At 42.3% G+C, this 24876-nt stretch overlaps 1 protein-coding gene across 1 annotated transcript in view; it reads left to right on the forward strand.

The window, feature by feature from the left end:
* Nucleotides 1–24876, forward strand: part of grin2db (glutamate receptor, ionotropic, N-methyl D-aspartate 2D, b) — a 60278-nt gene that overhangs the window by 18963 nt on the left and 16439 nt on the right. The window contains exons 5-14 of the mRNA XM_004550706.4: nt 2022–2350; nt 3512–3626; nt 12973–13178; nt 13767–13935; nt 15310–15463; nt 15920–16045; nt 16930–17159; nt 17514–17674; nt 21089–21158; nt 21249–21366. Of these exons, the coding sequence (XP_004550763.2) occupies nt 2022–2350; nt 3512–3626; nt 12973–13178; nt 13767–13935; nt 15310–15463; nt 15920–16045; nt 16930–17159; nt 17514–17674; nt 21089–21158; nt 21249–21366 (1678 nt within the window). The remainder of the gene's footprint in view (nt 1–2021; nt 2351–3511; nt 3627–12972; nt 13179–13766; nt 13936–15309; nt 15464–15919; nt 16046–16929; nt 17160–17513; nt 17675–21088; nt 21159–21248; nt 21367–24876) is intronic.

Below are 24876 nucleotides of genomic sequence, written 5' to 3' on the forward strand. Positions count from 1 at the left end.
CCTCTGCCGCTTTGCTTTTCAGCCCCATCTCTGTATGGCTACCACTCATTCAGTCGCACATCCCTCCTGCTGCACGTCTTCCTGGCCACAGACTCTGCTTACCGTTGGCTCGGTTTAGTCTGGGTCTCAATGTCATCGCTAATGTCCCAGAATGGCTACTGCAGCTCTGCGTGTGTGTGTGTGCGCGTGTGCATTTGTGTCTGTAAGTGTGTGCATGTGTATTGGATTCCTTAGGCTCCACTCAGCTGGTGTCACTGTTAATCTAACATACCGCCTGCGGCGAGTTGCCTATACGGAGAGCTTGCTTTTTAACCTTGCTTTTCATGACAGCTCCCTTGTTTTAGCTTTTCTCTATTGCTAATAAATGCTCGTGATTGGCTAGTGATGTATGTGTTTGCATTGCGTGCTCTCTTCTCTCTCTCTCTCTCTCTCTCTCTCTTTCTCTGCGCTACATTTATGATAATGTCTTCCACATTGTAGATGGCCCCTTGCAGGTCTGGGTCAATTTCAGCTCGGCTCTCTCGCTGTCTTTCATTTGTCCCATTCCTCTTCCAGCTTCTGCTTTGTCAGTGTTTCTTCTGCTCCTTCTGTCTTCATCTCGCTCTTTTTGTCTGTTTTGTGTTTCTCATCCTCATTTCCTATCTTTAGATATTGTGTGTCTTTTTTTAACAGCTGATTTCATCCTTCCTTCTCAATTAAGTCTCCCAATCTCTGTCTTCCACCCTCTGTCTCCCTCCTCCTCCTCCTCCTCTGTCACTCTCATTCCCTGCCTAATTCACTGGAGGTTTATTGGCATACGGGCAGGATTGTTTTGCCAAGCCATTACAGTTCAAAATTCAATGAAGGCGCAATTCTCAAAATGTGCTTTCAGTCTGTTTCCCTGACACCCCCTCCTATTGCATGAAAGAGTTGTCTTTCTCTTTTTTGCCCTTCAATTCTGCTTTGTCTCTTTTTTTCAAGCTGTAGTTTTATTTTTGGTTTCCTCATTTATTCTAAACACTTCACTTCTTTTTTGGTATTTGCCCTCACCTTCTTTCTCTGACTTCCTGCTTCCAGATGCTACTTCCTCTCTCCACTTCCTTCTCTCTCCAGTTTCCCAGTAACCCCTTAAAAACCCTGTCAATTTCAACCCTCCTTACCTCAGCATTTGCAGCAGGGCGCTCATCCCATGTTACTTCTGTCTAGCTTTAATATTTTTTTCTCTCTTTCTTCCCAGCCCCACTCAATCATCCAAACCCTTCTTTCACAAACATCTCTTATCTCTCCAGGCACTGATTTCACCAAAATATCATCCTTTGCTTTTCTTCTCTAACCCTCCTTCCCCCCTTTTTGATCTCCAAGGACTGACTATTCTCTGACTATCCTCCTCATCCGCTCACTTTGCCCTGGTTGTCTCCCGTTGTCTTTCTCTATCCTGTTTTTTAATAACATGTCAGAGCTTAACCTCTTCCCCCTTGTTTTCCCTCAGGTGTGTTTGGACTTTAACCGCCACCCCTCCTCCTCCTCCTCTTCTAGATCCCCACCTCTTCCTTGCCGCTTCTCTGCTCCACCGCTTAGAGTTGTTTGATTTTTTTTCCTTTCCTTGTTTTACTTCTGTTTTTATTAACCATAAATGTAACTTGTTTCATTAGGCCTAAGCTCATCAAGCACTGACCTTTACTGCTACGCACCTCTTAGCACACATCACATGCTGCCCTGCAGTCTTCCCTCTTTTTAGAGCGCCTGCATCCCTCTTGAAGTCTAACACCCGACTTCCATGCACCTTATCACATCAGCTTACAGCTATCGCTCCTCTTACCTCATCCAGCATCCTTGTTATTTGCTGATATGGCCTTTTTATCAAACCTCCTCCCCTCCCATTCAGGTACACCTCTTCTCCGGCTCTATCTTTCTCCCCTTACTTCTCCCACCCTCTGTCTCTCTCCACGTCTCCCCTTTCCCCTCCTTATCTCACTAGTGTGTATGTGTGTGTGTGTCTCCCCTCGTCCCTGTTCCCTCCCTGCCTTCCTGCTGTCCTCCAGGTACGTTTGCTGTACTGCTCCCAGGAGGAGGCTGAGCTGGTTTTCCGAGCTGCCTGGGCCGCAGGTCAAGCCGGAGCCTCGCACATGTGGTTTGCTGTGGGACCAGCCCTCTCCGGTTTGGGCATGGAAAACCTGCCCCGGGCTTTATTTGCTGTACGGCCTCAGGGCTGGAGGGACGAGCCCCGCCGAAGGATCGCTCGCGGTGTGTCGGTGCTGACTCATGGGGCAGTGGCAATGCGAAAGGAATACGGAACCACGGGCGGGCCAAACTTTGTCACCAACTGCATGACGGATGCCAATCAGACCCAGAGGCTGCGAGGCAGGATGAGGTGAGAGAGATATCGGGGAAAGAGTGAAGCTCTAGAGAAATGAGGAGGGAAGGAGGAGAAATATTAGGTTGGAGGGTAAAACACAGCTGGCAAGCTCCAGACAAAATCTTTGAAATAGGAAGGAACAGAAATAGAGATGGAACATGGTTTAGTCTATGAAAGGAGGTCTGGTTCTTCGCCAGAATGAGCTGGAAGATATATGGGTGGAGCTGGTAAATTCAGTGTCAGAGAGCAGGCACAAAAGGGATATCTGAATTTGGAGCTGGCTATCATCCATGCAAAATAGATGTTGTTGGTGCGTGTAGTTGTGAGTTGGCGAAATTACCACAGCATCTGTAGCAAGCAGACCATGTCTCATGTATATTAATGAACTAGCTTTAATATATTCCTCGTAGGCTGTACAAACGCACAAGCAGCACACTCTTAACAGGTATGTCAGGTGGCTGTGGTTACCCCGGTTCATATATAACACCAGTCATTCTCACTCTATGTGCACATTGAACACAATATTGTATGGAGAGAGTACTCTAAGTAGTTTTCAAACATGAAATTGATTAGTTTATTTGCTGTAATTTTTTTGTAAATGATCCTCAGCACAAACGGTGAGGCAATTATTGGGAAATGATTAATGGATTCTCCTCTGTTTGTTTATAAATTATGTCTAGGAACAGAGCAGAAAGATGTTTTCGTTTCTATTTTTTTTGCACTGCTACCTGCTGTTCACTGTCTGCAACTACAAGCTGCTGTTCCATATGAAGCTTTCTGTCATGCATTACAGAAAAAAAAAAGAAAAGCTCTCATATTTTGTGTTTTGAAGCCAGCAAGATGACATAAGGAGACAATTAGAAAGCCTGTCCTGTGTGATTACCAGACAAACTATAGAGCCCGCAGCCGATGCCGAGAGCAGCAGTTGTTTGACTTCAAAGATCCTGACAATTCTGTGTGTCTGATCATTCGTCTGTACATTTAATTAACAGACAAGCCCTGACTGTCACCACAGAGGATCTGTGATTTAGTTTCAAGTGAGAGCAGGGCAGGCATTCTGTTGCATCAAACACAAGTGACGTTTCTTTTCTCCTCATATCTTTAAGATGAATGTTAATTCATTCGCTGATATTATGCGCTTTCTGTCCTCTCCCCTTCTGCCGCTCTTCAATGCAGATATTTCAGCAACATCACGCTTGGTGGTCGAGATTACTCTTTTAATAGTGACGGTTACCTGGCCAACCCCTTCCTGGACGTCATCTCGTGGACACCTGGACGTGGATGGGAAGATGTAAGGACATGACATAACTTCTTTGAATCTTTTATTTGCAGATTTATTGAGGTGTAAAAGGATAATTAGTTTTTTGTTGACAGTCTTGAGACTACAAGTAGGGAACAAAACAAAAGCTCTTAGCTGCTGACCCCCAGAGCAACCTTTTTTTGCTGATTTGAGCAAAATGAATAATATCTCTACAGTATGCGAGCAAGTAGAAGAGATTCATGTTCGAGTAATAGGCACATAAACTTGACAGTGAAGATATGCAGGTCACAAAGGTGCATGCTCATGTGAAGTTCAGGATTTCGCTGTTGGTGCCTCAGGAGAGAGAAGCTGGCTGCTGCTGCTGACCATCTGACTGCGCTTTGTGAATGTGCACACTTGCTGTACTCTGCCTGTTTGGTTAATGCTGCTTATTCAGTTCATTTCATGGTTACAGTGCATTCACGTAATACCACAAACAAGATTGCACACACACACACACGCACGAACGGACACACTTATTACTCTGTAATGATCGGAGCATTGACAAACATCTAATCATCCTCAAGTTTGATGATTATAATTTTTTGAATTCACCTATTAAGCAAAACATGCACGCTCTCCAGCTTCTAAAATGAAATTTCCTGCTTTTTTATATATATATATCACTTTAAACTGAACATTTCTCATGTTTTTTTGTTTGGTTTTCTTTGGTTTGACCAATAAGCAACAATGGCCTCCCCCCATGACCACAGGGAGGCCATATTATTTGATAATTTTACTGAAATTGCTTCAAAAGGCACCAATAGAGCTCCAGTTTAGCGACTTGAATTAGCTGTTTTGAAGTTGTTGGAAAGGGGCATGGAAACATATCGCCATGGGAGTTTATGAGGATTGACTTGAGTGGCCGCTGGTGGCAAAGGTTTTATTCTTGGACTCTAAAGGAGCAGTGTTGCATGATTCATGTTTCAAAATAATCCCTATTTATCTTCAACATGGTCTGCAGTCCCACAGTTCATCCACTGTCTGAAACAAGCTGCTTTAGCTCCCTTTCCTTTAAGCCATCGTTCTGTTTGCCCCATAAAGAACAGACACTGATGAGCACCACCTCGTTCACTTGCTGGTGTGTCGGCTCGGGAAACAAACTGTAAACCTACCAAAAAATACCAATTCCATTCCACAAAAAACTGTAACTTTGCAAATCCGTTCCCAGCTGTTAGTTTATATTTGAGCATGAATCTAATGAAAATTAAGATTGGACTGCAGCAAAAACATTTCAGTATTTAATCATGAGCTCCTTTTTTGGAATAAATAAATGGACTCACCTGACACTTTATTAGTTACATCTTTCTGGTGCCAGGTGTGTTGGCTCTTGAACTGTTTTAATACTTTGTGGCATAGATTCATCTAAGTGCTGGAACCATTTCTCTGAGATTTTGCTTCATGTTATGATGATGTTGCTGCAGATTGGATGTGCATTCATGAGCTCACATTCCTATTGGATTGAGATCGTCATATTCAAGAATCTACTTTGGAGATTATTTAAGCTTTGGGACGTAGCTTGTTATCAGAAGATGGGCACACTGTGCTCCCCATGGTCAGCAACAATACTCAGGTAGGCTGTGGTGTTTAAATGATCCTCAGTTGGCGTCCAACCCTTGCCAAGAGAGTATCCCCTATATTCTCACACCACCAAAGGCCTGAACCATTGGTACAAGGCAGGATGGGTCCAATGCTTTCATGTTGTTTATGCCAAATTGTGATGCTACCACCCAAACGTGGCAATCAAAACTCATCAGAGCAGTCTTCTATTGTCTAATTTTGATGAGAATGTGTAAATTGTAGCGTCACTTTCCTGTTGTTAGCTGACAGGAGTGGTCTTCTGCTGCTGTAGCCCATCTGCTCCAAGGTTCAGTCTGTTGTATCTTCAGATGTGCTGTTCTGCATATTTTGGTTGTAGCAAGTAGGTACTTGAGTTACTGTTGCCTTCCTATTAGCCCGAAGCAGTTTGGCCATTCTCCTCTGACCTCTGGCATCAACGAGGTATTTTCACCCAGAGAACTGCTGCTCACTGGATATATTTTCTCTTTTTTTGGACTATTCTCTGTAAACCCTAGAGATGTTTGTGTGGGAAATCCCAGTAGATGAGCAGTTTCTGCTCACCTGCCTTTCTGGCACCAACAACCATGACACATTCAAAGTCACTCAAGTCACTTTTCTTCCTCATTCTGATGCTTAGTTTAAATTTCAGCAGGTCGTCTCGACCATGCCTACGTCCCTAAATGCACTGAGATACTGTCATGTGATTGGCTGATTAGATATTTGCAGGAGTTGTTGAGCTAGTGTACCCTAATAAAGTGGATAGTGAGTGTATGTAGCTGATGACTGATGTTTCTATGTGTCTGCATACGATCATACTTGAGATTGAACATTTTTATACACGTAGTAACAGCTGCAATTATAGAATTATCAGAATTATAAGGTTCAGTAAAGCTACACTGAAATATTCCCATTGTTTTTACAGAAAGTATATTAACAGGCTATTCAGTATGATCATTAAGATCAACATTTCAGTGATATGTTAATTATATCTCGCCATTCTCACTCACTATTCCCCTAGATGAAACGCTTTGTCTTTTATCTTTAATGAAGCTAAAATCCAGCTGTATACTGAGCTTTGTGAACAAACAAAGCTCAGTATACAGTCTGGGCAACTTTTGTCTGTTGATGGCCTTAAAAAAAGAAACGACATCTTAAGTTAAATGTAAAGTATTCTAGCTGATGAATTATTTTTGTTTATTTATTTATTTTTTTTGCTTAACCTCCAAAACTCATGAGTACTTCAGAGCGGTGAACAAACTTTTCAAGTTAGACTAGAACTGTGTGCCCGACAGGAGTGTAATTAAAATATCCTCAATCTTTAATGTCATCCAGGTTCTAGAGTAGAAGAAATTGACTGTTTAGAGCAATCCTAATAGTGTTTATATATGTGTAAATTTATATATGTATAAGAGAAAATAAGTAGAACTATAAGAGAATTTTATTCAAATGAAAATGCAGTTAAACATGTTTATTTACTTTATTCTTTGTCCATTCACAGAAATCGATTTCTTGATGTTGTTTAGACTAATAGTTGCTGATTTGTTTTTTTTTTTTTCTAAAATAAAGTGAAAATCAGACTTAAATAGTCCTGAAGGTTTCTGGGCTTCATCTGCATCTGATTGTAGCCTCACCATTGTTTTGTGTGCACATCTACCGAGCACCTGTACGCCTGGCGTGTCATGCATATTCTATAAAACAGCATTTGTTCAGGAATCCTTAATACGAAGCCTTGTCACCTGTTGGGGATGTTTTCCCTTTAATGCGCTGGGATTTTCCCCTCGTCAGTGTCAGAGGAGAGAGAGCGAGGCTCATTTTCACACACACACACACACCTGCCTTTCTTTCCCACACTGCACATGCATAAAGACACAAAAATCTCAGAACATTAATTCTGCGACTGGATTCAATTCTGCACAAATACAAACAGCAATGCACCAACATACGCTTACACACAACCGCAAATACACACATTGGTGGTTCTCAGCCTCCTGCTGGTTTTAACAGCCCACCAGAGTCCAGTCTCAGCATGTCGTAACATGCTGACTCCTGCCATATCCCTCAAATCCCTTTCAATTAGAAGCTCCTGCGCTGGTCCTTCGACTCTGTGCAAACGCAGGGTGCGAAACTCGCCCACATACACACATGCTTAGAGCTCACATGCAGACATCTACATATGTGCACACAAATGAGAGAGCATAGAGTATGCCTACACCCTTCTTGCACAATCCTTATTACACACACACACACACCCTCAATAAGGATAAGACGCCTGCATCTGCCTATTATGCACATCCACGCTGTTGGCTCTCCCTGAATATTTAATGTTCTCTTTACAATGACTGCACCATTACCTAGAGCATGGGAGCACCCAGCTTAGTACGCTGAAACACTGCAGACTAGTACTGAAGGTTGTCCAGCTTTTGCGCGGCTCGTTTCACATATGAGAAAAGCACAGAGAGACAGATTACTAGAATGAACCTTTATTAATGACAATCAGAACTGCTAAAGAAGAAGGTCTGAGTTTAAAGTGGCTCCCAGTTCCCGAACTTATGAATATATTCAGCAATTTTCATTTTTTACGTTTTTTGGCTGGTCTTTTTCGGACATTTGCGCTTTTGCCTTTTGGGGATGTTTCTTGTAGAAAGTAATGTGTTCTCCCATAAGCTTTGTCTGTTTTCTCTGCGTTTCCTGAGTGTGTTTTGATTGAACGTCTGCTGTGGAGCCTTGGTCGAAGTGCTGTCGAAATACAGTCATTGTTGTCACCGCCTCCTCTTCTCTGCCAGTGCTCGCATTATACAGACAGGAAGGCGGCACAAAGCTGTCAAACTTTACAGTACTGGCCTGCTAAAGCACTCACATTTTCATTTCTTATCTTTTTTTATGTGACTGTGTGTGTGTGTGTGTGTGTGTGTGTGTGTGTGTGTGTGCGCGCGCGTGTGTATGTGTGTGCATTTAACGGCATATCTTCTTTTTTGTGCATGTGTTTACAGTTTCCATGTGCACTTTCTATTATGTTGTGTCTTTTTCACTTGTCACGACACTGTGATGTGACTTTTATTGGGTGATCACGCCGAGAATTGTCAAGAGAGGCCGGTAGAGGAAGTTTCACAAATAAACTCACTGTTCCTGGGTGTGGTTCATCCTTGTGCTGCTTAAGAAGTGTGAATATCCCAGGCACCCAGGCAGAGGCATCCAGTCCATCCCGGCTGCATTGCTATAAATAATGCTAAGAGAAGGAGACAACGATGATACTAGTGAAAAGATGCTTGATAGACATTTTCAGGTCGATAGAGGACAGAACAATCTGGTCTCATAGCTTCATGTAAGATTATCAAAACAAAAATAAAATGTTAGGGCCAGTTTTTTTTTAAATTAAAAAAAGTCAAATGAAAGCATAACTTTGGCTCCAGGCTGTTAAATGTCCAAAATGTCTATGGATTTAAGCTCAGCACAGTTAGCCCCATCTCAGTAAAGCCCTCCTTCTATTTGAAACTTAATGGCACCTCTGATTGAAGTCAAATTTTTAACCTTGTTCATATGGTGTTTTATTTAGTCATTCATTTATTTTTGGTAGTCGGATCATGAGTAAAATAAATAAATAAAAAATCCAGTCAGAGTTGAGGCTGGACATGCAACAAACCGATCGAAACCAGTCCTGTGAACTTGCTGCATCTGGCTAATTTATCAGAGCAAAGTTTGTATAACATCAGAAAGACACTATATTAACTGATAAATGACATCGTGAAGGGTGATACTGTTTAAGGGCATGTGTGAGTCTTCTGCTCACCACAAGTGTCTCACCTGTCCTCCTCCTATGCTCTGCTTTACAAACAGACCACAGACACACAAGGAATGTAGCAGAGAAAAGACAGGTGAAGTAAGGATAACGTTACTTAAGTCGTCAACAAGCTTCCCAAGAAGAGTTAATCCATCAAAATGCTTTATTTGTGATTGCAAACTTGTTTAGTTTTAACACTAAGCCTTAGCATCATGTAGTGTACTCCTGGAACTGGATGCAAACCTTGGTTTTGTCTTTCCTCTGAAACACAGAAACAACATGTGCTTTGGACATCCTGATTTATAAATTAAGCACATTTTACTCTACTAAACAACTCTAACAAAAAATGGACTTTGGCTGTGTAAACCACGATGTATTTAATAAGAGAATTTGTAAGGCAGATGCAGAGGGTGAGTGGAGAGGGTCTGCAGGCAGTTAGCTGAGGAATGATGTTAATTAAATAAGTTAAAAGCACAGAGTTGCATCTAAGGCATTTTAAGACATGAAGGCTTTATTTTCAGGGGGGAAATGAAATTTGTCATTTTAATGAACAGAGGTGAGTTTTGGCAGATTTAATCAATGCCAGGAGATGGATTTTAATTGGTTCATTCTACTCAGAACCATTACCATGAATAATGTTCTTATTTAGTTTAATGTCTGATTTGACAAACATATGTGAGTAACAGCTGCACCCTTTGCACAACCACAGATTGGCCACATGACAGTGAATATTAAAGGCACGGTTTTCTAAAACAGAGTGAGTAAGCGCAGCATCCAAGTTATTAACAGTAAATATGATTACAGCCTTTCACAAAGTGCTACCTTTATGACCCCCTTTAAGATTCAGTTTTTATTGAGACTGTCAAACAGATCTTCATTGTAGCTGCAATCATCTGGTGCCACTATTTTGTGTGGTTGCTGCATTGGATTGTTTTTTCTGTCTTTTTTTTCTATTTATGTAATACAAGGATTTCAGAAAACATCCAAGCCAACAAAAACTACAGATATAAGTGTATTTAATAAACATGTCTCTGTTGAAGGGCTTTCTGAGATCGTTTTTATGCTCTGCCCTTTGGTTGTGATAGGTACTCTATTACTTCATACAAGCATACATACAGTTAGGTCCATAATTTGTTGGACAGAGATAACTTCTGCAAACCACAGCAGTGGATCCAGCCATCGATATGTGATGGAAGTGGAGACTTTGAGCTTTAATTCAAGGGGTTTTTGTGAAGAACACTGGGCAGAGTGGACCCAATCGCAGGACTTAGAGTGGTGAACTCGAGTGCATTTATTAACAGTGAATTAACTGTGATACATACAGATAGTGATCAGCAAGTTCTCTATAGAACTTGGCTGCCAGCATGCAGTTGAGTCCTATAGAGTCTTGCTAATGACCTACTAATTTTATTCAGGTGTGTTGCAGCAGGGACACGTTTAAAAGTTTCAGGACACCAGCCCTCGAGGACTGGAGTTTGACACCCCTGATATAGAGGCTTCTGAGGACAACGCTGGGAGAACGTTGCCCATAGTGAGACTCTGAAGCGAATGTTTGAAAGAGACATTCTGGTTTTTATTCCAGTCTATGTTTGGGTTATGGCATCTCGACCAGGTGTGACTAACTTCGAGAGGAGTGAGAGGGGCCTCAAGAAGACAGACAAAGTTGTTTTGAGTTGTTGCCAGAGAGAATGAGAGGATGATTTAAGATGATTTCTGCTGGAAACACGAGCCTGAACATGAGGTAGGGTTGAGCCATTTCACTGCTCGCTCGCCAGTATCCCTACTACTACTTGCGAGCGTGGTCTTTTGGGCACACAGGACAGGCATAAATGAAATGTCCTTTCACTCCAAAATAAAGGCACTCGCCAGCTGAGAGCTGTTCTGCGAGGGAGAGTCGGCCTGTGCAAGTTGCACGGGTTGTTCCTCATTGTTTTCACTAACACTCCATTCCTGGCAGCAGGTGCGTTCAGCCAGAGGCAAACCGCAATGAGTCCCGTCCATGAACACAGACACAGAAACTCAAGCACGAGGAGAAACAGGAGGACTGAGGGGGACAGTTTTACAAACATTTTGCATTAATTTTTTAGCAGTTACAGCCATTTTTATATAAAATGAATTGTTGACTGTTTTTAATACTTGGGGAAAAAACCCAGTAGATTCTCAACATTTTTATCAAAACTCTATAGTAAGTGTTCACATAAAATTATATTTGTAGTACCACCTGTGCCTTTAGACACTTTTATAATGAACTAGTCTCTTTCAATAGTAGTTCTCACAAACTACTGAATGTAAAGGCGCCATCTTGTTAAAACACAGCTAGAGTTCAGCTTCTTGCTGTAAAAAAAAACTTTTTTTTTTACAAACCTCTCTACCACATGTGCTCAACTGTTGACCTGCAGAAGAAGAACGCCACCTACGTTACTGTTACTGTGCCGCGTGCATAATTGTGAGCATTTATTTTAGTCTGGAGGTAAATATTATAAACTTCAGATAGCGTATTATTTCTTTCTTTTAAAAAAATTATTTTTTAAATGGCATATTATTTCTAAGCCCCTCAGCCAATACTTATTTTTGACCAACATTTCAGTATGATTTTTTGTTGTGTTTGTGTTTGTTTTTTAAATATTAAGGTGCTCTAAAAACCACTGCTGAGAAAAGACATGCAGAAACTATTTTACTGTGAATTAGTCTGTGTGTGGAAATGTGACCATTTGGTCCTAAAACACTGCAGTCCGCTCTGCTCACTGTTAAAAACAACGTGGCTGTGTGTGTGTACCAATATGTGCACCTCAATGTGCGTAACTTGTACTGGGATTCTTCCTCTGTGATCAAGTTACCAGTATGATTGAGGACGACAAATATATGGGACTGGGATCTAATAATAATTTGCAGTTAATTATGCCTCAATGAATAGTCCCAATTTTTTGCCCTCTAAAAGAGAACAACAAATACATGGACAGCCACAAAAACATCTCTGTTCAGTTGGAAAATCAACACTGCCCCCCTTTAGTAAATACCAGCAGCAGCTTTTTAAACAGCTGTAGCGCAGACCATTATTAAATCTCGTCTTAAACTGCATAAACAGTATTTTCTGAATGAGAAGTCCTTTCCATGCCCCTCCTCAAGCCAGCTAGACATCAGAGAGATATCTCGGGAAAGTCCAGGAAAGAAGCAAAGCAGACCAATAACTGGAAGTTAATAACAATTCATGATCTGACAGGAATGAAACTCGGTCGTGAATTTCAGAGAAAGGTACAGCCACAGTGTTCAGTCAGACACTGAAAACTTCACAGTGCTACTGGGAAACGTCCACAGGTGCATAAAACACAGCCTAACAGAAATACTCTGAATTTCTAATGCAGATTATATGCACATGGACACACATAAATTTATAAAGTAAATGGGAAAGAGAGTGAGTCTAACAAAGTTCTCTGAAATATTTTGTTACTTGTTAAGGTTGATTCAACCCTCCTGGCCAATCAGAATCCAGACTTAATTTGAGATAACTCATGAATGAACTGGAATACTGCCATCTTACACCTCTTGCTTCTCTGCCAAGGTCACACATTTTTATCAGCCTTTCAACCAGATGCCCAGATACAAGATTAAAATCAGCCCTTGCTTCCAACTTTCTTGCAGATCGGTGAAAAAGACAACCCCAGAAATGGGCCTGAAAAAAGCCTTAAAGATAGCAGCGGTTTGAGCCAAATTATCTTCTGAGATTAGTGAACATTCTGTTTCCAAAAATGGTTACACAAACTGATTCTGTTACACATTTGGAAAACGCTCGTTTGAATTACTTGAAACATTAATCCAAGTTAATTTAGCTATTACTTTCTAACAAGTCTTGAGACAATGTGAATATGACCTGTCTAAGTTTTTTCTAATGCTTTTTAATCTATATGGGAAAGATTACGTGCTTATTTATCATTACAACTAAAGGTCTTTTGCACTAGAGTACTGCACTTCCTCTAATGTTTCTCTTGTCTGTTCCCCTAGGTAGGCTGGTGGGAGAATGGCGTGCTGAGGTTACGGTACCCAGCCTGGTCCCGCTACGGGCCATTCCTTAAACCACCCGATGATGCCCAGCACCTGCGTGTTGTCACACTGGAAGAAAGGCCATTTGTCATTGTAGAGCTTGCAGACCCTGCATCTGGAACCTGCATCCGTGACTCAGTTCCCTGCAGACGACCCCTTAATGCCAGGTTTGAAAGCCTTGAAAGGAAGAGGGAGAAATGTAAAAGAAATAACTCACGTATTTTATTATGTATGTGATGTGATTATCTTTTCCATACCTTATTTTTGGACACTTTCATTTCAAAGATGGTGGTACTTTGGGAAAAGAAATAACGGAGGGTAATCTAATTGAAAGGAGTACTAGAGACTGCTTTATTTACTAGTGTTTGGAATGGAGTTCCTAAGCTCTCATGATGCCATCCAATTGAGGTGACATCAGTCACCTATCAAAACTGTGGTCTCTTCACTCCCTGGCCGTAATCAATAACAGACTGCTCTCCAGAGGATCAGTGGAATGACTCAGGGGTCTGGAATCAGATATGACCACAGTGGAGCTTTATGGTTCATCAGCTTCTGAAGGGATGACAGCACCTATCCTGCACAGGTCGATCAAACCTGTCAACAAGTGCTTGGCCACAGTACTCCGTTTTTGTGACCATATCCAACTGTCTTCCTTTCCTTTCCTTACCTTTCCTTAAAGATTTTCACCTTTAAAGTTTTACTATGATTATTTTTTGCTATTATCTTTTACTCTCTATGCTGTGTCTTTTTCATAGTGCCATCCATGAGGGTGTGGCTCCAATGAAGCAGTGCTGCAAGGGTTTCTGCATTGACATCCTCAAGAGATTGGCCAAAATAGTCGGCTTCACCTACGATCTTTACTTAGTGACCAATGGGAAACATGGGAAGAAAATTGATGGGGTTTGGAACGGCATGATTGGAGAGGCAAGTCTTTGTGAGTGTGTGTGTCTGTAAGCCCGTGGAAGCTCCCGGTTCTGCCTGTCTGCCTTTGTGAGCAATGTGTTCTCAATGTCGCTCCCGTATCACTTGTGCATGTGTGAAAAGGGTGTATGTGTGTGTGTGTGTGTGCCTCTGCATATTTGAGTTGCATTTTCGGTCAAGTAGTAGCATTCCTCAGTGTGTGGTCTCGCGTCCTGGGTGACCAGTTAAACGCTAAGTGTCACATCAATCGCTGTGAGAGTTATGGCCACTTAACCACTGCTAGCAATCAGACAGCTGTCATTTATTACACACTGCAGCAGGCGTGCACACACACACACACACACACACACACACACACACAAAACAGAACGCATACTGTATTAGAGAGAAAATAACTCACGGTTAAACAAATTAGAAGGACAAGCATAATGTGTAACACATGCAGTGAGCTCACTCTCCTACAAACGCGTCCCGACAGTGTGTTATCTGCAGAGACACATCCTTAGTCACAAACGCGCACACACAAACACACACTCTGTCAGATACCCCCTAGCTGGTAGTCCTTGATATTTTCGTGGTAATATAGTTCATCATCCACCATCAAGTACAGAGATGCTGGCAAGAAAATGAAAAAAAAAAAAAAAGAAGCATGCACAGACAGACAGAAAAGCATGCACACATCCTCACACACCAGCCGAGATCGATACGGGAGCTGCTGTTTCATTGAAGCGCCCTGCTGTTTCTATCTTTGTCCCAGAGGGAACTTGCCAAACGCCAGTTGTCACAGGTTCCAAAACAGTTCCACTGCGCTCTCCTGCTCTATCATTTATAACTTGAGCCCGTCTGTCGAATCTATTTTTTACATGCAAAAGGGCAAGCGAATTTTGTTTTCTCAAACTAATGTCTGTCTTTTGATCAGATGTTCCAAAGCCGGCCATTCTTTGATCAGGTAATCCAGAGACTTGGCAAAGTTGAGAGGAGGGTGCTTTGCTTTCCACTTCGCTTCATTTTTCTGCTGATTTGCTCTGAAGAGCGAATGTGCCATGTCTAATGTAGATTAACATTTCACTCATACAATCAGCGGACACAGCGGTTTTCAGGTTTTTGCTAGATGGTGGCAGGGTTGAGAAGCGTCCTAACTCATTTTGTATGCTAAAGGGATGCTGAAGAGACACGTGTTCAGTATTTGTACAAGACCGAGTTTCTCATGCAGGCAAGTTTAATGATGTACAAAGGGTCAAGGTGTGACTTGTCAGCACCTTACCTGAAAACCTTCTGGACCGAAAAGGATGGGCTTTGTCTAGCTGTAACAGGTACACGATTTACTCATAATTACAGCCGATTTATTTCTTAGCGGTGCTGTTTGTCCCCCTTTAGGTGGTGTACAAGCGGGCGGATATGGCCATTGGCTCGCTGACTATCAATGAGGAGAGGTCAGAAGTTGTGGATTTCTCCGTGCCCTTTGTGGAGACGGGGATCAGTGTCATGGTCTCCCGTAGCAATGGGACTGTATCGCCATCAGCTTTCTTAGGTAAGAGGCTGTGTTTGTGGGCGGCGTGTAGCTGATGTACAGAATCTAATCTAATTGTGGAGCGCTGAGTTTGCATAACACGCCCCAGCCTTTGGTTGCTAGTTCTTTACATCAAGATTAGCCATTAGTTTTTCTTAGGTTCACGTCTTCTTAACTTTTACTTTCACTCCGTCAGCAGACTCCAGGCTCCAGCGGGAGAATAGTGTTATGGGCCTATAGACTGCATTGAGATGATTGTAAAAAAAAAAAAGAAGAAGAAGAAAGAGAAGAGAGTGTGTTTATGGGCTTTTGGAGAATATATTTGCTCCAGTGGTTTTTATTTCTCTGCATATATAGTCTCCATTATGGGCTAGATTTATGAAACATTCTTGTTTCTTATACTGATAATGACAGTTACAGTAATTTAATAATGCAATAAGAGTACAAAAAAGTGCATGTTTTTGTTTTTTTCCACAGAGCCCTACAGTCCAGCGGTGTGGGTGATGATGTTTGTCATGTGCCTGACCGTCGTGGCTGTGACTGTCTTTATTTTTGAGTTCTTCAGCCCCGTAGGCTACAACCGCAGTCTCCAGACCGGCAAGAGTGAGTGATGAGTCCAAGCTGTCTGTGTTTAATGCATCTCTGTGAAGTCCATCACTGTTGCCAAATGGATCAAAAGAAGAAACATTAAACACACTCCTGGAAAACTGGTTCAAAAAAAAAAAATCTTAGTCACAATGATCTTATGAAAGCATCTGATTGTTTTTTTTGTTTTTCACTGTCTCGTTAGTTAGCTGTTGCATTAGATGGGGAAAAAATCGATGTGTATTTTGAATCAGCTGCCATGAATCTTTAGCTGTGAGTGTAGCAAAGAGGAAATTATACCTACAGTATACTGAACTCCTTCCAAGTATTCTCAATACCGAAGAAGCCATTTATTATTCAGCAGCATAGTTTGTACCCCTGTGATATTCAGTATGCCTGATGCCTTGGTCCAATACCCAGCCTGGCTCGCCTCTTTTACTGCATGATTGCTGTGTTCTACATAAATTTACTCCTCTGTCATCCTCCCATATATCCCTCTTATTCACTCTCGCCTCTCTTCTTCCTGCCTCCTTTATTCCCGCTGTGTAAAGGCAGGAGTGTTTGAGTCCTTTTGAATAGTGTTTTTGCACCAGGTGGTTTGTTGGATCGTGTAGCAGATGAATTGATATCTGCCATCTACGTAACGTATAGGCGCCACCTTATGAGGTTTGTTGTCAAAAGAAAATCTGCAAGGTTTCCTTTTTCATATGCTCCGAGGCTGTTTTTCATTCAGACGCGTTTAATCTGAGTCAGCCACGTCATTTACAGATGCCTGTGAATACACTTGTTCTGAGTACTGGCTGGATCACTTCCTAGAAGTAAATATAGTGTTACAACTGCTCTTTTTAAACTGAAAGATCTTCTTTTTAATTTCTTCTTTTCTTCCTTATCTTTCTGGACAGAGGCTGGAGGGTCTACTTTCACTATAGGAAAGTCTGTCTGGCTTTTGTGGGCCATTGTCTTTAACAACTCTGTGCCAGTGGAGAACCCAAGAGGAACCACAAGCAAGATCATGGTGCTGATTTGGGCCTTCTTTGCTGTCATTTTTCTGGCCTCCTACACTGCTAACCTGGCTGCCTTCATGATCCAGGAGGAGTACATTGACACAGTGTCAGGCCTCTCGGACAAGAAGGTACTTCATGGCTTGAATACTGATTAAGCAGAAAAAGCAGAAGGAGAATTAAAGTATTAGAGTGAGCTAAATCCCATGCATTTGAATGTTAAATTGATTAAAGCACAGGAATTTAGAAATGAATAAAATCTCATTTAACAGAACTCAATTACCACAGTTCTCGAATACTTAAAAGACAGTCCTAAATACTAATTTAAGTCCACAGACTGCTCTCTTTTCAAAGATTTGACTGTGCATGGAGTGTTGTAAGTTAGTCTGGAGAGTGGACAGAAATAGGTCAGACAGATTGGTGCACAGCCTGGTGTGTCTCATGCCCCTTCCGTCTCCCTCCCTCGTCTCCCTTTGCTCTGCTAGTTTCAGCATCCCGAGGAGCAGTACCCACCTCTGAAGTTTGGCACGGTGCCCAACGGTAGCACAGAAAAAAACATCCGCTCCAACTACCCAGACATGCACCAGTACATGGGAAAATACAACCAGAAAGGAGTGGAGGATGCCATACTGAACCTCAAAACCGGGTCTGTCTGCCATGAACCTTTACCTTTGTCTTACTCCACTCCTCTCTCACTCCTTCATCCATCCGTAACTGCCTATCTAAATAGAGTAGCAGGGACTTTGGGTAAAAGGAGGTGCGCAGCCTGTCCATCACAAGGTTAACGTGGAACGACACATCCACACCTGCAGCCAATTAAAAATCACTCACATGCTTGTCTTTGGGCTGTAAAAGGAAACCAGAGTACCTTAAGAAAACCCGCACATGTGCAGATACCCCACTCAACAAGCAGACTGGAACCCAGAGCCTTCGTTTTGTGAAGTGACATCCACTGGGCCAACATGCCACCTGGTTTGCACATGCGCTCATTTTTGTAAAATGTCCTCAAATTTAACATAAAATCATTTGCCTAAGACTTTAAGGGGACAACAGATAAATCAATATATATTATTACATATCAAAGCAAGTATACAGTGCTCTGAAAAAGGTTTTGCCCGCTTTTTTCTTTTTGTATATTTGTCACACTACATATTTGAGATCATCAGACAAAGTTTAATATGGGCAAAGACAACCCGAGTCGATGCAAAATTCAGTTTTTGAATAAAGATTTAATTTCTTAAGTGATTTTTCAGCCTACCTCATTTTGTCAGAGAGGCTGAACTTAAAGGATTTCTTGATTCAACAGGTCTAGCAGTTATCAGGCCTGGGCGTGGCTAGTGAAATCCAATCCAGCTTTCTAAATATGTGGTTAATCACAGCTATTTTTATAATTTAACAAGGGAGAAAATTACTTTTCCACAGAAGCTCAGGCAGGTTTGAATCACTTTTTTCTCCGATTCAAAAAAGCACTGTGTCACAATCTAAAGAAACAGCTGGGAAACAAAGTCACTGACATCTATCAGTCTGTAAAGGATTGCACCACCATTTCTAACCACTGCGAACCACAGTGAGAGCCATTATCCACAAATGGAGAAAACCTGGAATGGTGGTAAAGCTTCAATGGTGAAAAATGGCATCTGTGTGAGAGATCCTAGCAAAAACTACTGTTTGAAAAATATTCTGTGGACTGATGAAGAAAAAGTTAAACTTTCTGGAAGGCTTGTATCCTGTTACATCTGGTGTAAAACTAACACAGCATTTCATAAAAAGAACATCACACCAACATTCAGGCATGGTGGTGGGAGTGTGATGGTCTGAGGCTGCTTTGTTGCTTCAGGACGACTTGCTGTCATTGAAAGAACCACAAAATCCTGAAGGAAAATATAAGGCACACTTAGATTATGCAGCAGGAGAATAATGGGAAACACACTAGCAAATCAACCTCTGAATACCTCAGAAAAAGGTTTTGTTGTGGCCCAGTCAAAGTCCAGACTTAAATCAGATTGAGATGCTTTGGCACAACCTTAAATCCTTCCAGTGTGGCTGAATGAAAACACTTCTATAAAGAAGAGTGGGCCAACGTTCCTCCACAGTGAAGTGAAAGACTCATTGCCAGTTATCGCAAACTCTTGATTGCATTTCTTGCTGCCAAAGGTGGCACAACCAGTTATCAGGTTTAGGAGGCAATTACTTTTTCACACAGGGCCAGGTAGACTTGGATGGCTTTTTTCCCTTAATAAATGAAAACCTCCATTTTGTGTTTATTCAGGTTATCTTTGTCTAATGTGATATTGTGCTAAATATTGTCTAAAATTAAAATGAGTTGGATGCTCTGAAACATTTAAATATGCTAAATATGCAAAAAAATAAGCAAAGATGAAGGGGGTAAATACTTGCCCGGTATACTTAACTTGATTTTCTCGATCTTTTTCACTGCACTTAGATTAAGCTTAGATATATATTATATAATGAAAATATTCTACCACATGGGATATTCAGCAGCTGTTGTTTATCTTTAAATCTCACAAAAAAAAAAAAGGCCAAATCAGTTTGTTTCCTCAAGACGATAAAAAACAAACCAAGCTTTTTTTTCTCCAATTAGTGAAATCTTTTAGTTAATGTTATGTCAGGATCATAGAAAGCATGGAAGGCAGGAGACCAGCAGCAAGATCCTTTACAGAGCAAAACAGGCATCAGTAGCCATGGATGACATTTATTAATTCAGAATGTCACGAGTGGCATGAAATGGAGGAGGTGGTTTGCAAAGTGGTTTGCAGAGAAAGCAGCACTTCTGTGCAGGTTGAAGCATCTCAGATAGCGTGTCCCAAATTTGCCAGTGAGATGTGCAGCAGGCCAAACAGCTGTGCTATCAGCTGATGGGAGTTTGAGCTGGAATCAGTGGCCTGCGTTTGCATAAATGCAGGTTCCTCCTTGACCTGGGAAGCTGCAGTTGACATTCAACAAATCCGTGTGTTTGAAACGCCTCTGGCACGTTTGTTTGCGTCGGACGGAATGGAAATAGTTGCAGCAATGAACGACAGCAGATGTGGCCCGCTGTCACTGTTTGCTCCGGGTTTTTAATGTTCTCAGTCTCACACCAGCAGGCCATCACACACTCATTCTTTTCAACTCCAGCTAACGTTTCACATCTTTTGTCACACTTCATGCTTTCCCGCAAAGAGTCTCTCACCTTTACTCTTTCCCTTTCTCTCTCCACCTTTGCCGCTATCTCCACCCACGCACGCAGTGCAAACAGCATTTCCCTCTTCAGTTTCTAGTAGAATCTCTATCACCCGTCATGTGTTGGATAATCCCAGTTTACTTTATCCTAAGCTTCTGTCACCCCCCCTCCCCCATCAGCCCCCACTGAATCTTGCCTTGACACCACAATTATAACTCAGTGTTAACATGCAAAAGAATGAGGAACACCTGCTTTTCTCCAGCAGCTTTCTCTTCTGCTCCTCGGTACTTATCTTTCCCTTCTCCTCTTCATCTGCCCTCCTATGTCGCCATGTCTTTTCTTTCTCCTCCTTTTTTTTTTGGTCCATTCTTTCCCCTCCCAGTGTGCTTTCTCAGTGTGTCTGTATTTAAACTTTATAATCCTCATCACTCTCTAGCTCTATCCCATGTCTTTTCCCCCCTGAAGTGTGTAAATCTCTCCCCCCTCTCTCTCACTCCCTGTCACAACGCTCTCCGCACCGTATAAATCCCCATCCTCCTCGTCCCCTCCGCTGCCTCCACCACCATCCCGCTCCCTCTTACCCACACATCTTTTCCTGATCTCTGCCTTATTTTATTCTCCTTGTGTTTTCACTCTTTCCGCCGAACCTGCTTTACTATTCCACTCTTCTTCCCTTTTCTTGTCATGATTTAACTTTTTATGCCCTCTCTATCATTCTGTGCGCCTGTCTGCTATATATTTTTGCACCCTAACTCCCTTCCCAGGTACATTGCGGCGCTATACCTTTATATCCCCTCTCTTGCCTCAGTCAGTCTCTCCATCCCTTTGCTCTTGTCTCCCATTAAATGATGAATGAATTCTCCCTTCATCCCTTTACAGGAAACTGGATGCCTTTATTTATGACGCTGCAGTACTGAACTATATGGCTCGGAAGGACGAAGGTTGTAAGGTGAGGACTTTTTACTCACACGTATGTGCATGCGGCATGCATTCACCTCGGTGGGTTTCTCAAGTTCTGCTCGTTGTCCTCTCTTTCAAGGTGATGACCATAGGCTCGGGGAAGGTTTTTGCCACCACAGGCTACGGTATCGCCCTGCACAAAAACTCACGCTGGAAACGTCCTCTTGACCTGGCCCTGCTGCAGCTGGTGGGAGATGGTGAGGACTGTGAGGAGGGGAGGGGTTCAGATGAAAATAATTAGGACAATGCAGGAGCAAAGAGAAGGTTACAGTAAAAATGAAAAGGATAGAGAAACGAGCCACAGAGTAGCACAAGAGTGTGGGGTGGATGGAGGACCCAGGGGGTAGATGAATGAGAGGATGTGGAGTGGTGGACGGGGGGAGTGTAAGGTGTGTGGAGAGGCTGAAGGCTCTAAGGTGTTTTGATTGTGACACAGGGAATAAGAGTGCGTAGGAGAGGGCCGATGGCACTTTTAAAGAGGTTTGCACATCTCTTTATTGGCCAGAGGAGAGGAGGAGAAACAACAGAGCAAGAAGAAAATTGTTTTGTTTGTTTGTTTCTTAGCAAAAATGACTTGATTGTGTTGATATCTGCCTCCCCCACTGTCTCGCTACTCTCGTACAAACCTGTCTGAATTTCTCTGGCTTTCCTTTTCTCCCTGTTTGAAAAGCTAACAGAAAAAAAAAAGATTTACTTGTGTGAGTCACTGTTGTAAAAAAAAAAAAAAAAAGAAAGTCACAACTTGTGTGGTGGTGACAGATTTATACCTATTGCAGATTAGCTGAAACTGACATACAAAGTGAGGAAGTGTGGCAAAAAAGTGAAAAGAAACACCTGAAAATGCTCTGAATAGGAAAGTAAAACGAGGTATAAAAAACAACTATCATTAAATAGAGATGTTATTAGTGCGCTTTGTCTACTTTACACACTCGTGATTAGCACATGAGAATCTGTTTTTAGTCGTCGGTACACTAATGCTTGATTGTCATTTTACACAGTCCGCCACACACGTTTATTGTCTCAGTCGGATGCCGCTTGTTTGGCTTTTTCTCGTGTTTTAAATCAGCTTTGCTTATGGCGTGGCGGACAAAGCCCTTTAGCTGTTTCTGGCATGCAGACGCTTTAGCTGCTTACACACTGATAATGCCAATTTGGTGCCAAGATCTATTAAATAAGACTGGCGTCTGGAGCTGAATAGCTGGACCTGGAAAAGGATGCGAGTGTGTGTGTGTGTGTGTGTGTTAGCTAGAAAAATAGGGAGCCCAGACAGCCTTGACATGCAGTGTTTGTCATTTCTTTTAATTCTTGATAGATTTCCTTGTCCTTGCTTATGTTCATTGTAGCACAAACCCTTAACAGCTGTGCACGCTGGATGGATCTAGTTACAGGGTGGTGTTGAATGTTGAGAATTGTAGTTGTAGGAAGGCATTATTGGAGTGGATTACTAAGGAAGAGGATTAGTTTGTTTGGATGCGGAGAGCAGCAGGGGGTGGGGGGTTGGGGGGCTCGCATTCAGCGTGCCCTCAAAGGCTGCATCTCAACAATCGCCCTGCGGCTCAAGGACTCAGCGTCGCACCTTCAGCGGGGCTAAGTCGTGTCACAGTGTTACATCATTATTGTACCATGCTGTGTTTGAGTGCTATCATTTTTTTTTTACAACTGAATTAGAGGATAGCAGAGCACCCGAGATACTTTCCACTGCTTTCTCCAATGTGAGCACATTGTTCTCCTTGTTGTCACCTCTTGTGATTCATACCACAGCTTTAAGAGCTGGTCCATTGATCTCACTACAACGTTTTTTCGTGATAAATCAAAACTGCTGAGTAACAAGATTTCCCTTTCCCCTTCTTATCAGATCCACTCCTGTATTTTGCATAGTATCATGATTTTGATTCTAATAATATATTATTCAGTGAGTAGATATTAAAAATGTGAGAAGCTGGGTTTTTAGCTCTTGGCTGGCAGATTTTTAATTTTTTTTTCCCCCAGAAATCTTGCAATGAATGCAGAGAGGTTTGTCATGTTGCGATAAAAGCATGGGATTGTACGGGTCATGGTTTGCTGCTCAACAGCTGTGGAGCTCAGTGTCTCTGGACATGTCTGGCATGATGCCCCATCTGGCACAGTGCAAAATGCAAATGTACACTTGCACATTTACATATGCACACTCGCCCACACACTTAGACACACACACACAAATACGTTTTTCTCTTATTAAATAATGTCTTTGTGGTGCGCTGCCAGCTCCGTGTTTGCAGTCTCGCCAGCTCTACCTGACCTGACCTGCCAGAAACGACATAGGTAGAGTGTGGATTTGACACACCTGTCAGATTTGGCAGACCTGAGCTGGCTGTGACTTAGAGGCAGAGACAACCGCCATCATAAAGGTCTAAGGGAGAGAAGAAACATGCACATTGAAAAAAGAGTCCAATTCATGAGGGAGACGAAGAAGCACAAGATGAATCACTCGGAGTCAAATGGCAGCGGAGCCAGGAAATGAGAGCGAGAGATCGGAGAAAGCATTCAGCTGAGACTTGTGAAGTACAGGACACTTGTGGGACTACCTGTTTATCTGCACCCTCAAGTAAGATATTTGATGTTTCCAAATCGGGCTCCTGTTTGGACACACAACTGCCACTGAAGGTCAATAATTCCAATGAATTCTCCACAGTGGGGACTACATTATAGAGTTAAAAACAGACATTGTGTCTAAAAAAGTGTGAGCATAAGATAAGACAGTGAGTTGTTACCTTAAACTGCCAGCGGGCTGCAGTAGCAGTGTGTCCATCTGTTGATGTAGCTGGACGCTACGGCCTGTTGGCTGATGATGTTCTACAGGAGACACATTAACCAGTTCACACAGATGACTGCATCAGCTTCATCTAAGCTACGCGAGCAGGGCTAATGATGGCACAAATGAAAAGGCAAAAGGTTGAGTTTTCGAAGAGAAGTGCAGTGTTACGACTAGATGTGTGACTTGTCAGCTTTTAAACTCTGCTCTTGCTTTTCATTTGAAATAGTTCAGAGAGTGCAGTGTGCAGTGAAGGCAACTTCATACCTGGTTATCGCAGCACTGCTCATCGGGCCGTTGTTATTAGTGCGACAGAAAGCTCTCATTATGACTTCTGTTAGTCATGATATAACTCTAACATGAATCATGCGCCGCATCTTGTAAATGATCAGCACTATGGTTACACCAGTAACCCCTGTAGCCAGTCACACATTTAGCCTGGAAACTCAGATTTGTTAAGAAAAGATATAGTTATGGGTAAAAAGTTGGTTCTCGGTTGGTTATTAGATGGGGATCTTAAAACCCCCAGAGCTTACCACCTGGGTGAGGATCCTGACCATCCCTCCAGCACAATTAACTGATTATGATCTTCTCTCCCCATCTCTGCCATTTTCTATCAAATCTCTCTCTTCACATTTTTCCTCTTTTTCTCTCCTCCCATCCTCTTCAAGCTGAGGAGCGTTCCACTGTTTGTCATGATGACACAATCTCACACAGCCCTCCATCTCTGTTTTCCTTCTTGCAGCCCTCTCTAACTCTGTCTGTCTCATTCTCCCTGACACGTTCGTGGACGGAGAGAGAATGCCGTTCCTCCTCTCTCTTTCTAAGGCTCCCTCATTACCGCTCTTACACTTTTCCATGCTCGCTCAACCTATCCAGCCATCTCACTGTGGCTCCTGGTCTCTCTTCTCTTCTC

Source organism: Maylandia zebra, linkage group LG11 (assembly GCF_041146795.1).
Source record: "Maylandia zebra isolate NMK-2024a linkage group LG11, Mzebra_GT3a, whole genome shotgun sequence".
Taxonomy (NCBI): Eukaryota; Metazoa; Chordata; class Actinopteri; order Cichliformes; family Cichlidae; genus Maylandia; species Maylandia zebra.